This window comes from Bufo bufo, chromosome 3 (genome assembly GCF_905171765.1).
Source record: "Bufo bufo chromosome 3, aBufBuf1.1, whole genome shotgun sequence".
Taxonomy (NCBI): domain Eukaryota; kingdom Metazoa; phylum Chordata; class Amphibia; order Anura; family Bufonidae; genus Bufo; species Bufo bufo.
In genome coordinates, this window is record NC_053391.1 from 561133852 (window position 1) to 561149069 (window position 15218).

General features: G+C 45.6%; 1 protein-coding gene across 3 annotated transcripts in view; it reads right to left on the reverse strand.

Moving 5' to 3' along the window:
• Positions 1 to 10956: 10956 nt before the first annotated feature.
• Positions 10957 to 15218, reverse strand: part of ITGA7 (integrin subunit alpha 7) — a 207508-nt gene continuing 203246 nt past the window's right edge. For 2 of the 3 annotated variants that reach the window (XM_040425548.1, XM_040425547.1), the window contains exon 25: positions 10957 to 12883. In XM_040425548.1, the coding sequence (XP_040281482.1) occupies positions 12710 to 12883 (174 nt within the window). In that variant the 3' untranslated portion in view covers positions 10957 to 12709. Of the gene's footprint in view, positions 12884 to 15023; positions 15141 to 15218 lie in introns of all 3 variants that reach the window. The other variant, XM_040425549.1, reaches the window with a different exon arrangement.

Consider the following 15218-nt stretch of genomic DNA (forward strand, 5'->3'; position numbering starts at 1 on the left):
TCCTCTGTGTGGTCCTGATATCTTCGATCTGGTTTGAGGACTGTACTTTTCGCCCTATAAGATGCACATAGGTTTTAGAGGAGTATAATCAGAAACAATATTTTCCATTATACCTCAGGTCAGACCACCAATCAGACCCCCAATGTTAATCATACCTCAGATCAGCCCCCTATATCAGCAGTCAGCACCCCATCCATCATGCCCATGTCAGCCCCCATCCATCATGCCCCCATGTCAGCCGTCATGCCCCTATGTCAGCCGTCAGCCCCCCATGTCAGCACCCCATCTATCATGCCCATGTCAGCCGTCAGCCCCATCCATCATGCCCATGTCAGCCGTCAGCACCCCATCCATCATGCCCATGTCAGCCGTCAGCACCCCATCCATCATGCCCATGTCAGCCGTCAGCACCCCATCATGCCCATGTCAGCCCCCATCCATCATTACCCCCATGTCAGCCATCAGCCCCCATCCATCATGCCCCCCATGTCAGCCGTCAGCACCCCATCCATCATGCCCATGTCAGCTGTCAGCCCCCATCCATCATGCCCCCATGTCAGCCGTCATGACCCTATGTCAGCCGTCAGCACCCCATGTCAGCCGTCAGCCATCAGCCCCCCATGTCAGCACTCCATCCATCATGTCCATGTCAGCCGTCAGCCCCCATCCATCATGCCCCCCATGTCAGCCATCATGACCTTATGTCAGCCGTCAGCACCCAATGTCAGCACCCCATCCATCATGCCCATGTCAGCCGTCAGCACCCCATCTATCATGCCCATGTCAGCCATCAGCACCCCATCATGCCCATGTCAGCCCCCATCCATCATTACCCCCCATGTCAGCCATCAGCCCCCCATGTCAGCCATCATGCCCCCCATGTCAGCCGTCAGCACCCCATCCATCATGCCCATGTCAGCTGTCAGCCCCCATCCATCATGCCCCCCATGTCAGCCGTCATGCCCCTATGTCAGCCGTCAGCACCCCATGTCAGCCGTCAGCCATCAGCCCCCCATGTCAGCACTCCATCCATCATGTCCATGTCAGCCGTCAGCCCCCATCCATCATGCCCCCCATGTCAGCCATCATGACCTTATGTCAGCCGTCAGCCCCCCATGTCAGCACCCCATCCATCATGCCCATGTCAGCCGTCAGCACCCCATCCATCATGCCCATGTCAGCCGTCAGCACCCATCCATCATTACTCCCATGTCAGCCATCATGCCCCCCATGACAGCCGTCAGCCCCCATCCATTATGCTCCCTAATGGGGGACAATGTTGGAGTCTGCACCATCGGGGGGGTGACATGATGAGGGACAATGTTGAAGTCGGTACCTGATATATCACTGGGGTCTGGCTGGAGTGGGGTCGGTCTGGTCCTGGCTCCAATCTCAGCTGGCTCTGCCTTAAGGTGTCTTCTCCAGAGTCCAGACTAGAGTCCAGCAGGGTCGGCCAAGTTCCAACAAGTCGTGCCTCAGTGTTACTCTGTGACTGTGTTCTTCTGCTGCCAGCCTGGAGGGGCAGCTTTTACAGGTCATAGCAGACAGAGCAGCTCCGCCTCCTCGCCTCCCTCCGCCGCGGCCCCACTGACAGTCAGTGACGCCTCCTTTGGCCTGAGCGCCGCACGGCACACATGTAGGCAGGACAGCCGCAGGCTGCCGCCCCCGAGAGGAGGGAGGGGAGCGGGCGCCGGGCACACAGAACAGTGCTCCAGACTAAAAAAAAATTCCAAGTAGCCATTGGCTCCTGAACTGAAAAATTTAGGAGCCAAATCAAATTTTTAGTTGCCAAATCGAAACTGAATCAAATTTTGGTATCGTGACAACGCTACGCCGATCAGATCGGCGTAGGGTTGTTTTGAAACCAAAATTTTGATTCGCTTTCGTCACCATAAAAAAGTATTGTGATACTCAATACCGTGCAAAAAAAAAAAAAACACAAAAAAGCTGTGTGCATTTCGCATTTTATGAAACATTCGGCCCATAATAGAACAGTCCTATGCTATTTTTTGGGGTGACAAGGTGACTAAAAAGGCTATGTAATATGTTTATTTATTTATTGTTTATATATTTTATATGTAAAATTGGGAAAGGGGGGATTTAAACTTAATATTTTAAAGTACTTTCACATTAGCGTTTTTCATTTCCGGCACTGAGTTCCGTCACAGGGGCTCTATACCGGAAAATAACTGATCAGTTTTATCCCCATGCATTCTGAATGGAGAGTAATCCGTTCAGGATGCATCAGGATGTCTTCAGTTCAGTCATTTTGACTGATCAGGCAAAAGATAAAACCGTAGCATGCTACGGTTTTATCTCCGGCGAAAAAAAATGAAGATTTGCCTGAATGCCGGCTCCGGCATTTTTCCCCATAGGAATGTATTAGTGCTGGATCCGGCATTCAAAATACCGGAATGCACCCGCACTAAATCCGGACCCATTCACTTCTATGGGGCTGTGCACATGAGCGGTGATTTTCACACATCACTTGTGCGTTGCGTGAAAATCGCAGCATGCTCTGTTGTGCGTTTTTCGCGCAACGCAGGCCCCATAGAAGTTAATGGGGCTGTGTGAAAATCGCAAGCAAGTGCGATTTTCACGCATGGTTCCTAGGATGAAAGTCTATTCACTGTATTATTTTCCCTTATAACATGGTTATAAGGGAAAATAATAGCATTCTGAATACAGAATGCTTAGTACAAGGTCAATATAATAAACATTGGTGGCGCAGTGCGCCCCCCCATCACCCCAATATAATAAACATTGGTGGTGCAGTGCGCCCCCCTCAATATAATAAACATTGGTGGCGCAGTGCGCCCCCCCATCACCCCAATATAATAAACATTGGTGGCGCAGTGCGCCCCCCCATCACCCAATATAATAAACATTGGTGGTGCAGTGCGCCCCCCTCAATATAATAAACATTGGTGGCGCAGTGCGCCCCCCCCCATCCCCCCAATATAATAAACATTGGTGGCGCAGTGCGCCCCCCCTCATATATAATAAACATTGGTGGCGCAGTGCGCCCCCCCATCACCCCAATATAATAAACATTGGTGGCGCAGTGCGCCCCCTCAATATAATAAACATTGGTGGCGCAGTGCGCCCCCCCATCACCCCAGTATAATAAACATTGGTGGCGCAGTGCGCCCCCCCATCACCCCAATATAATAAACATTGGTGGCGCAGTGCGCCCCCCCAACACCCCAGTATAATAAACATTGGTGGCGCAGTGCGCCCCCCCCATCACCCCAATATAATAAACATTGGTGGCGCAGTGCGCCCCCCCCCAATATAATAAACATTGGTGGCGCAGTGGGCAGTGCCAATGAGGGTTAAAAAATAAAAAAATAATTAACTCACCTCCTCCAATTGATCGTCTCCTGTTCTTACTTCTTTCTAGTTTCTTCAGGACGCAGGACCTGTGGTGACATCACTGTGCTCATCACATGATCCATCACCATGGTAATGGGCCATGTGATGAGCTCAGTGACGTCACCACAGGTCCTGAAGAAACTAGAAAGAAGTAAGAACAGGAGACCGGCAGCTACCTGATCAACTGGAGGAGGTGAGTTAATTTTCTTTTATTATTTTTAACCCTCATTGGCACTTCCCACTGTGCCACCAACGTTTATTATACTGGGGAGGGGGGGCGCACTGTGCCACCAACGTTTATTATACTGGGGGGGGGGGGGGGCGCACTGTGCAAGGGGGGGGGGGGGGCGCACTGTGCCACCAACGTTTATTATACTGGGGGGGGGGTGGCGCACTGTGCCACCAACGTTTATTATACTGGGGGGGGGGGCACTGTGCCACCAACGTTTATTATACTGGGGGGGGAAAGCCCAGATCTCAACCCAATAGAAAATCTGTGGTCAGACTTAAAGATTGCTGTTCACAAGCGCAAACCATCCAACTTGAAGGAGCTGGAGCAGTTCTGCAAGGAGGAATGGGCAAAAATCCCAGTGGTAAGATGTGGCAAGCCCATAGAGACTTATCCAAAGTGACTTGGAGCTTTGATTGCCGCAAAAGGTGGCTCTACAAAGTATTGACTTTAGGGGGGTGAATAGTTATGCACATTGACTTTTTATGTTATTTTGTCCTATTTGTTGTTTGCTTCACAATAATAATAAAAAAAAATCTTCAAAGTTGTGGGCAGGTTCTGTAATTTAAATGATGCAAATCCTCAAGCAATCCATGTTAATTCCAGGTTGTCAGGCACCAAAACACGAAAAAAGTAAAAAAAAATGGATCCGCAAAGAATACGGATGACGTTCGCGTGCATTCCGTTTTTTGCAGAACAGCTGACCCCTGATAGAACAGTCCTATCCTTGTCTGTATTGCGGACAATAATAGGACATGTTCTATCTTTGAACGGAAAGGAAAAACGGAAATGGAAGGCATACTGAGTACCTTCCGTTTTTTTTGGGGATCCAATGAAATGATTTCGTATACGGTCCATATATGGAACGCAAAAAACGGAACAGAAACGGGGAAATTTTTTTTTTTGTGCGCAAGAGGCCTTAGCAGGATCTTAGACTATTATCTGCAGTACTTCATGAGTAGTGCTGCAGATAAAGCTACTTTCACACTAGCGGCACGGACCTCCGGCAGGCTGTTCCGTCGGGTGAACAGCCTGTCTGATCCGTCCTGCCGCTAGTGAATGTGTGCCCCCGGACTGCCGCTCCGTCCCTATTGACTATAATGGGGGCGGAGTTCCAGCGGAGGCACGGCAGCGTACGGCGAGAGGCTGCCAGAATAAAACTACGACATGTCCGACATTTATTCCGGCAGCCTTTCGCCGTGCGCTGCCGTGCCTCCGCCCCACCCCTATTATAGTCAATGGGGACAGAGCGGCAGGACGGATTCACCCGACGGAACAGCCTGCAGGAGGTCCGTGCCGCTAGTGTGAAAGTAGCCTAAGGAGTCGAAATCACTATTTTTTATTTTCCATCTGTCCCCCATTCCCCCGCTGTCAGCTCTCAAAGCTTCATGGGAACACAGGACTGTTGTGCATGTGCATGGGACTATGGGGGTCATTTATTAAGCTGAAATGTGCAGATTTCGGCTCAATGGTTAGTTGTGCCGCAATCTGCGACTTCTCCCCGCTCATGCCAAGGCTGGGAAGAGGACTGTCCGGCAGACGGATCCGTTATGCTTGCCTTAGACTTCTATTAGGATGGAGCAAAATGCAATGCCTCTTAAAGGCTTCCGTTTTGCATTCCGTCTGGGCATTCCATTATATTCCGTTATAAACGGAACCTATAACGGAATGCCATAACGCTAGTGCAAACCCACCCTTACCTTGCATGATGGGTGGAGGGTGGTCTCGCTGTTAGGAATAAAGGATGTTAATATTTTGAACACGACAGTTTTGATCAAATGTAAAGTGATTTCGGTTTTATTCCTTGAGTTTGGAAAAAAAAATTACAGAAATGACTTAATAAATGTTTTGGCTCGTTGTCCTTTCCCTTGCTTCGGCTTCATTATGGTCATGTACTATATAACTGGATGTCAAGTCACCTAAATGGATACTGTTAAGTGTTTGGTGAAATAAAATGCATCTCTTATCAAACATTTTCTACTGGCGCTTCACCAGGATACAGAAGACATTACCAAGTGCTGCTTTATGTTTTACAGAAAGAGACCTGATCACTCACAGATATGTACATGTAATAGCCTTGTGTACATAGATTGCACTTCGAGATGAGCAAATTTCATATTTTGAAATTCGTTCACGCTTCGTTAGGTGGTAAAAGCAGAACCGTTTTATGGATTCCGTTACCACGGACCATTACGCAATTCTATGATGGAATGCCTTTAGTGGCATTCCGTTATTCATTCCGTCATAATAGAAGTCTATGGACTGCATAACGGATCCGTCCCGTTTCCGTTATGCAGGGGAGTCCTCTCCCAATGTTCAAAGGCAAGGAACCAAGCCGAAAAGCTGCCTGGCGGGCGTGCCAGATCTGCCTCCCATTGTTTTCAATGGAAGGCTGTGATTTATGACCAGGACCCCTCCAAGAATGGACATGTCCAAACCGTGGCCATATGAATACCAACTAGGCTGAAAACAATTGGAGGCGGTTTCTGTGATTCCACCCGGCAGCTTTTTAAAATAAAATAAGTTATACTCAGTGATTTAAACCTCTGCTCCAGCACCGCCGCTCCGATCCTCCCAGCCGTGCTTTGCACATAGGTGCAGGTCGTGTGACAGGTCTCGTCTCATTACTACATTTTTAGCAAGCTGAATTTGGTGTGAACCCTGCACCAAAAAGCTGCCTGCTAGGCGTGCCGGAACCGCCTCCCATTGTTTTATGACCATGACCACTCCAAGAATGGACATGTCCAAAACGTGGCCATATAAATAGCAGCTAGCCTGAAAACAGTGGAAGGCAGTTTCCGTGATTCCACCCGGCAGCTTTTAGGCTGGGTTCACACTTGAGCGCATTATATATGCGCGTTTAACGCGCGTTTTTGTCGCGCATTTTTATGCAATAGTAAACGCGCGTTTGACGCGCATTTGTGTGATTGACTGCAGTGTTCTATGGCCACAAACGCGCGTCAAAACGCCCCAAAGAAGCTCAAGTACTTGTTTGAGCGTAGGGCGTTTTTCAGCGCGTTCAAACGCGCTGTAAAACGCTCAAGTGAGAACCAGGGCCATAGGGAAGCATTGGTTTTCATGTGTTGAGCGTTTTACAGCGCGTTTGAACACGCTGTAAAACGCTCAAGTGTGAACCCAGCCTTAGGCGTGGTATCTGTGCCAAGTTCAGCCTGCAGAAAACTCTTTGTGGACGGCCCTAAGGGTATTTTTGCACATAGAGGCTGAAGTGCAGTTTAGGCTAGGTCTACACGACGACATGTGTCGCGCGTCACATATGGCACAACTACACTGCAACATGTGTCGCACGACATTTTGTCGCACCAATGTCGCGAGACAAATTTTATAATGATAGTCTATGGCAGGGATGGCCAACCTGAGGCTCTCCAGCTGTTGCAAAACTACAACTCCCAGCATGCCCAGACTGCCTACAGGTATCAGCCTACAGCAAAGCATGGTGGGAGTTGTAGTTTTACAACAGCTGGAGAGCCACAGGTTGGCCAGCCCTGGTCTATGGTGTCGCACTGCAACACAACAGTCGCAGAAAAATCCATTTCAAATGGATTTATTGCGATTGTCACAGTCGCAGCATGTCGCAGTGCGACACCATCATTATAAAAATTGTCACGCGACAAATGTCGTCGTGTAGACCTAGCCTAAAGCTGCATCAATACTGCAACAGAAAAAATCTGATGTCATTTTGATGTGGTAGCGTTTTTACAGGTAAAACGCATTTATTTAATACGATTCACCCGCAAACACTTTGAAAACCACTTAAAAAAAACCATTGCGTTTTCCTCAGTTTTCATGCGGTCTGTGTCACCTGTAATTTTATTTCTGACCGTTAAAATCAAGTAGTGACACACATCCTTTTTTCTAATCAGTTTTTATTTTATAATTATAGATGGTTTTATTCTATTTCCTGAACTTGATTATGGGGGCTGTCATCTTGCCTGAGCTGTTTTAAGCAAGGGCTACATTGGTCGTGGGACACCTGTCGCGGCCAGGATCGCTGAACAGCGGTGATCCCATAGAAATTTATGGGATCGCCGCAGCAGTCGCAAGAAATCCAGCTGTGTTGGTTTTGTTGCGACGGCCGCGGCGATCCCTTTCATTTCTATGGGATCACCACTGCTCAGCGATCCTGGCCGAGACAGGTGTCGCACGACCAGTGTAGCCTTGCCTTACAGCAGCCACCATGAGCCATAGACACAACAGATTTAAGATGACTCACTGACTTCTATGGGAGACTTTTCTAGGCATGCTCTGTGACCAGTGCAGAAGTCATTGGACAAGTAAAGAATAGATAACGTTGTGACCATTACCTACTGTGAATGGTGGATCCTGTGTTATCTGTATAGGTGATATTTGTCATTGTAATCCTGCCTAGGATGATAATGATGAAAAGTGCTGTACAGACCAAGAAGTGGCGACTATTATTAGGCTTAGTGACCAGTGCAAAAAACTGCAGGATTTTAGGATTTATTTTTAAATATAGATAGTAACATGGAAAAAGAAGAACCTAGACATAAAAACTAGATTAAAAGAGGACCTGTCACCACTCCTGACATTCCTGTTTTAATAGTTCCATGCATCCCCATGTAATAACAATTCTGGAGCATCTATCGTTATGGCTCTATGTTGTGCCAATCTATTATTATTTCTGCTAGAAGTTCTGAATGAATTGCTAGCAGTCTGCAGTAAGGGTACAGAGGGGCGGTAGCAAGTTGGGTGTTTGTACCTGTACAGACTCACTTTATCCAATCAGTTCTGCCATTTTTAGACTGACAGGTGACAGGTCCTCTCTAAACAATAGGTCATTTTCTGATGGCACATTCCCTCTAACTGCACCTCAGCCACTATGAACATACCCTTAATATAGCTGTCCCATATTGCAAACTTGTTGCACTAATTTCTGTGACTGAATTAGAGTTCTATTCATATGAATGGGGTTGATTTGGCATCAAGTACATTTATTTCTCAGCCCCATTAAGATGAATGGGTCAGCCGCAATATTTCTTTACCGATCTCTCTTTAAAGGGGTTGTCTCACCTTAAACATTGGTGGCATATCACTAGGCTATGCCACCAATGTCAGATAGGTGAGGGTCCCACCTCTGGGACCCGCACCTATCTCTAGAATGGGACACCCAAAGCGGAGAAGAACGGACCGCATGTGTGGCTACCCTCTATTCATCTCTATGGGAGTGACGAAAACTGGCTAATTTCAGCTCTCCCATAGAAATGGAGGGCGGCTGCGCATGCGCAGTGCACTCATATTTACTTTGGGAGCTCCGTTCTAGAGATAGTTGTGGGAACCGCACTAATCTGACATGGGTGGCATATTCTAGCGATGTCTGAGGTGCGATCTCTCCAACAGTGTCTAGCCTATATACAGTTTGGACTAGGAACTGAAAAAACCACATGATGAAATTACCGCAGTCATTAGACGGGGTTCTCAGGTCAGCCACAGCCAAAGGCATATAGACAACAGAAAACATGCCACGTATACTGTAGGTAACCTGTGCAGCTCGAAAAACTACAGAAAATGGTAACAAGAGTACACGGACAACACGTGCACAGAAAGAGCAGTTCTTACTGCATAAGCCCCTCAGTGATAATGCTGATATTGGAGACCTGACTATACAGTATACACTGTACTTGTAGACATTTGTGTATTGTCAAACCAAAGCGACACCAATCTTATTGTAGAAATATATTTATTAAGGTAACCATTTTCTAAGAGCTTGCATTAGCCTCATTTGCCATGGCAAAAATATTGAATATAAATTACAGTATGCACTGGTCATATATATCACATTCAGTGTAAAGGCACCAGCACCTTGTTAAGATGACATTTACATTGGGACATGAGAAGAGACCACAGTGATCATCAATGAGCATTCAGTTTTATATTCAAGGCACAGTTGATTTCCAGTAGGCGTTTGCAGTTCCGCAGGTGGAAGGTCTTGTCTGATGTCGGGATCTTCTATTACCAAGTATAATATAAGTATAGAAACGTATCTGATCAGATTGATCCTCTTGTATTGTTCTCTCTTGCATTGTGATGATCTAGGTGCGTTCAGGAAAGCTTAGCATTCCTAGTGGACATTCTTCCAAGGAGCTGTATGTACACAGCTACACGCCCATAGCTCCTCATCATGCTCCTACCCTGATGCGCTATACTGCTTACTCATCTTACAGTGGTTTCCGAGATTTTAACAAACAAAAAACCCTCTTCAAACGCCAATCCCAGGTGCTCCACCCCACTGATCCTGCAGTGATGATGCCACATCTATTGTTTACGTGACCGCTGCAGCCAACCACTGGCCTCAGCAGTCACGTATTAAACCTGACTGCTGAGTCCAGTGACTGGCAGCAGTGGTCACATGAATGATGTATGTGACATCACCTTTGCAGGACCAGAGAGGACCAAAGCAACTAGGACCAGAATTTTGGTTCTAAACTGGTAGGACTTTCAATAGGTAAGGTTTTTTTTATTTTTTTTATTTTGGAAAACCCCTTTAACAGTCTCCACATGCATCCAGTTCGGCGTTCATATATTACTATAGAAATTCGATAAAATTTTAAGGGACTGCTGGACATTTTCTAAAATGGGCACTGGGCACTCTGGAATTTAGAACAACTTGTCACTTGCCAGTGTTTAGACTGATGCCTGCCTCAGTTTGTAGCAAGCTGCAGTACACATGGGCCTTAATCCATAAGGAGGTAAAATGCTGCAATAAAACAGTGGTAAAACAGTATAATAAGAGTGTTCTAAATCATTTCATTATCACAATTCTTAGGACAAATGATACACCTCATCTTCAGGACACTTTCACATAAGCAGTATTTGGTCAGTGTTTGATCAGTGCTTTCCATCAGCAATTGTTAGCCAGAATTAGGAGTGGAGCCTACACAGGAATAATTTATAATGGAAAGATTTGCTCCTGGTCTTGCTTTTGACCCTTCGCCTGGTTTTGGCTCACCATAAATGATGGAAATCACTGATCAAACACTGACTAAACGCCTTAAGCCTCATTCACACGTCCGTGCTCAAATCTGTGAGCAGGTGGTCAGTGATGCATCCATGAAGCTGTCTGTCAAGGATCCGTGTTGTGTCCGTGTGTCCGTTTTTTGCTGTCCGTGTTGCATCTGTGTTTCACTGACACTGAACAGCTGAAAAATAATTTTTAAAGCATCTTTTGCTAATGATCCGTGAAACACGGATACAACATGGATGGCATCCGCGTTGCATCCGTGGCTTTCACGGACCCATAGACTATAATGGACGTGATGGATCCGTGAACACGGACAAAATAGAGCATGCATCCGTGCTGAAAACACTGGCCCACGGACCGTGCTAAAACACTGATGTCTGAATACACACATTAAAATGAATGGGGGCGTGTGCTGTCCGTGGAGAACACTTACAGCACACGTCCGTGAAACACTGACGTGTGAATGAGGCTTTGCTGTGCACGGTGTCATATCATACAGACATCCATTTGTCTACAATTTCTGTTATCATTCATTCTTGGGGAGAACTTAGATAGGCTCTATAACAGGAGCGCATGTTCCATCAGTGATAACATAAACCTATTAAATGCACAAAACAATAAGTTTCTGCTATCATTTCCATGTCACATAATGGAAGAGATTTAACAAAACTGCTATAAAGGAAAGCTGGCTTAGTTACCCAAAGCAACCAATCAGATTCCACCTTTCATTTTCCAAAGAAGAGTTGAAAAATGAAAGGTGGAATCTGATTGGTTACTTTGGGTAACTAAGCCAGTGTTCCTTCACACCAGTTTTGATGAATCTCCCCCAAACTGTTTCAACCACCACAGCTCTGTATCTCCCTTCTAATGAAGGCGTGCTGTAATGAATGCTATTTGTAGAAGAGATGAAAGTGTAGTAGAGAGGAGTAAAGGCTATTTTGTGACACATGACAGCGCAAACATAAAATGTGAGTCCATTACTACAGTAACAAACAAGCTGAAATATGTTAATACACAGAACTGTACTCCATCAATGGCTGGCAGGTGGATCTTTTGCTCCACAGACACGTCCTAGAGTCTATCAGCCATCAATGTTGGTCCTTAGTATAGCAGTACATACAATCCATAGTGATATATTAAATAATCCGTGATTAGGATATAGATTTTTTTAAAGAATGTTCTTGTAATATTCCCATATAGACACTTTGAAAATGCCAAAATTTACTGCTGCCATAAATAATAATAATAATTAGTAGGATTTCATGAACGATATAGATCAGCGTTTTCAAGTTGTTCCTCTCTAGCTGTTGTAGTACTACAACACCCAGCATAAACACCCAGGTAAACTTCCATAGCAAATGGAGACGCACAGGCTGAAGACCATTGCTCTGATAAACTTACTCATATATATATATTTTTTTTACTAGGTCAGCAATCGTACCATTATAGATAGCAGATACTGTATATTGCCCGAATTCATATGAGCTACCAATTTGCACTGCACTGTCGGTAAACCATCCTTAAAGGCACTCAGTAATACCCAGTAATACCCGCTCTCATTCCCGTGACCAGTCTCTGCAGCTGGCGAGGTTTCATTAGGGTCAATTCATTCGGACGTGAAATGCTATATAAGTTGCTGCACAAGCTGGGTGTGCTATAAGCTAATATTCACTCTCTCACATATATACATAGTGTCAAGTATTGTAATGTATTTTATAGTCTCCTTTATATAAATGTCTGGCTATTCATCTGTACAATCCTGAAAGTCTCCAGGGCTTTAGACTTGCAGGCAACCAGTGATGCTACAGTATCAGTGACAATGACTGCCGGAAAGAATATATCCACGCTGATCTCCATATTCATCCATGGCTTTACAATGTGACGTATTTTCCTCGATTTCGCTCCATAGGCTGTAATGTGCTGACGCCACAGATGTGTCTGACAGAGCTTAACAATGTAAGCAGCAGAGATGTCTCCAAATAGGTTCTCTATATACAAAACAGCATAAAACCAAATATATAAGAAAGCACCCAAAACTAAAGGATCCAGCCTTCCTAGTACATGAATAGTTCACAGGAAGGGTCCCAGAAGAAAGATGGCAGAAAAGGTTATGAAACGTTGTTTATAGACCCATCTTCAGTCCAATTTGTCACCCAGTCTTTCTTTTTAATGGTCCCTGTCTTCTCCTCTAGGACCATGGGTCGCTCTTCCCGGGGAATTTTCACAGCATGGTATTGTGGGATCTTCTCATCCTGGTAATTCTTTCTCTTAAAAAACCCACACTAAGAAAAAAAACAAAAAACAAAAGAAATATTATTTGAGAAGGGTGGGATGTAGGTTTCCTTGGCCATAGTTAGTAGTCATTTGGAAAAACATCTGACGCTGCCCATTTTTCTTATTCATTATGAAGGAATGGTTACCATGCCTCCATACACATTCGATTATTGTGCGTTGAACCTAGAGAGGCTATTGAAGGGTTGTGGATGAATGGTTATAATATAAGGTGGGTAGTAGTTGAAGGTAGTATGTGACATCTAATCACACCATACATCACATCACAAACTAAACAATTGCCACAGAGACGGCAAAAGTAAAATCAAACACACTGGCATAAGATACATAGCAATATCAAACCAACCAGGATCAATCTGTAATATTACAGGTCTAGACTATCTGTTATAGAGCAACTTTTGGATGTTCTTTTGAAGGACAGTGCTGGGTGTCTTAATACATTAGAGGGTTTTCCACCAGTCACTTGAATGGAGCTGGGTTGTCGGTTGCTGTACTGAAACCTCAGGGTACCTATCGTTTTAACAAACTTCTGAGATGCCAAGTGCGAATTCAGGTGCTGAGATCCCTACTGACCGGCTAAAACTGAGCACTGTTCCCCTTTAACTTTTTTTTTACATTGCTTGGCTCTCCTCAGAGAGTGGAGTAAGCAGTGTACAAATTCATTGAAAGTCTATGGATTATCCGTACACTGCTTGCTTGGCGATCAGGGCAGTGCCAAACAGAGATAATGAGGTGCAGTACTCAACAGAGCACTTCTGTCTACTTGTTTTAGTGATCAATGGGGTCTTAGCACCCAGATCCCCATTGATCAAAACTAAAATGTCAGAAGTTTGTGAAAATGATAGGTATCCTTTAGGACATGAGTTTAAGGGCTCATACACACGACCGCGTGCTGACCGGGCCCGTGCTGCGGACCGCAAATTGCGGTCCGCAATGCACGGGCACCGACCGTGGGGCAGTCGCATGCGGATCGTGGACCTATTCCGACGGTCCGTACCGAAAAAAAGTAGTGCATGCACTCCGTAGTGCTTCCGTGGGCTTCCGATCCGTGCCTCAGTTCGCACCGCATCTCCCGGATTGCGGACCTATTCAAGTGAATGGGTCCGCATCCATGATGTGGGGTGCACACGTCCACTGCTAGTGTATTGCGGACCCGCTGTATGCGGGCCGCAATACGGCCATGGCCAGGCAATGGCCATGTGCATGAGCCCTAACGGTGACCTGCCAATGATTGACTAAGCAGGCAGTCGACTCCATTTCCTGCATGTTGAGTCCCAGACCAGGAAGTAGAGAGGAGCAGGGACCTTGACAGCAGCCACAAGGGATCACTACGGAGATTAATGATTGTTTTTTTTTAACTCACTATGACACAGTTTTTAAATTAAATGTTTTTTTTAAATAGCGTCATCACTGCTATACTCACTACAGTATCTCAGGCAGTCCTATGGAGCAAAGATCCTCTACCTGCGGGCCTCCAGCTATTGCGAAACTACTAATCCCAGCATGCCCTAATAGCTGTAGACTGTCCAGGCATGCTGGGAGTTGTAGTTTTTCAACAGCTGATGGGCCGCAGGTTGAGCATGCCTGCTATAGAGATGAATGGAGTGGAAGTGCACATGCTAGATCTCCCACTTCATTTGGATGGGGGGAATGGGACCCACGTTCGCGAGATCTGTAGAGGTCCCAGCAGTCAGACCTGCACTTATCTAACAGTTTTCCCGATACTGTGGATAGTAGATAACTTCTAACCAGAAGAAAAACTGTTTACATACAGCATGCGTCAAGTATAAAAACACACAAAAACAACATCTGTGCTAAGCCAGACTATACCCACAACATGCCCATACCAAAACAGAATGACCAAATAACCAAAAGAACATGAAGAACCCATGTTAACACTTTTTTCAAGAGTGAATTATCAAAATTAAAAATACCAAAAAAACATAATACAAATGATAATATATATTTTTTTACTTTTTTTTTACAGTTTAGTCTAACCTATCCACTGGTCATTAAAGAGTTAACCAGTAAATGCTTATTCAACATGGTTAGTTGTCAGCCATCACAGTATTAGACTGGAAATATGGAGCACTATGCAAAAACTCATAACACGCGCGTGCCGGGTGTTACCAGCTAAGCCTCTTCTTCGGCTTGCCTATCTAGCTCAGAGGGCTGCACCCCCAGACGTGCTCGGTAGTAATTTGTGGTGAACTTGGATTCTGCCGATTCCCTCTTGAAGAAGCCACACTGAAAGGACCATTTGGAAAAAAATGTTGATATATACTGTCAAGGTTCATCAAGCGTGAAGACATGATGGAGTCAAAT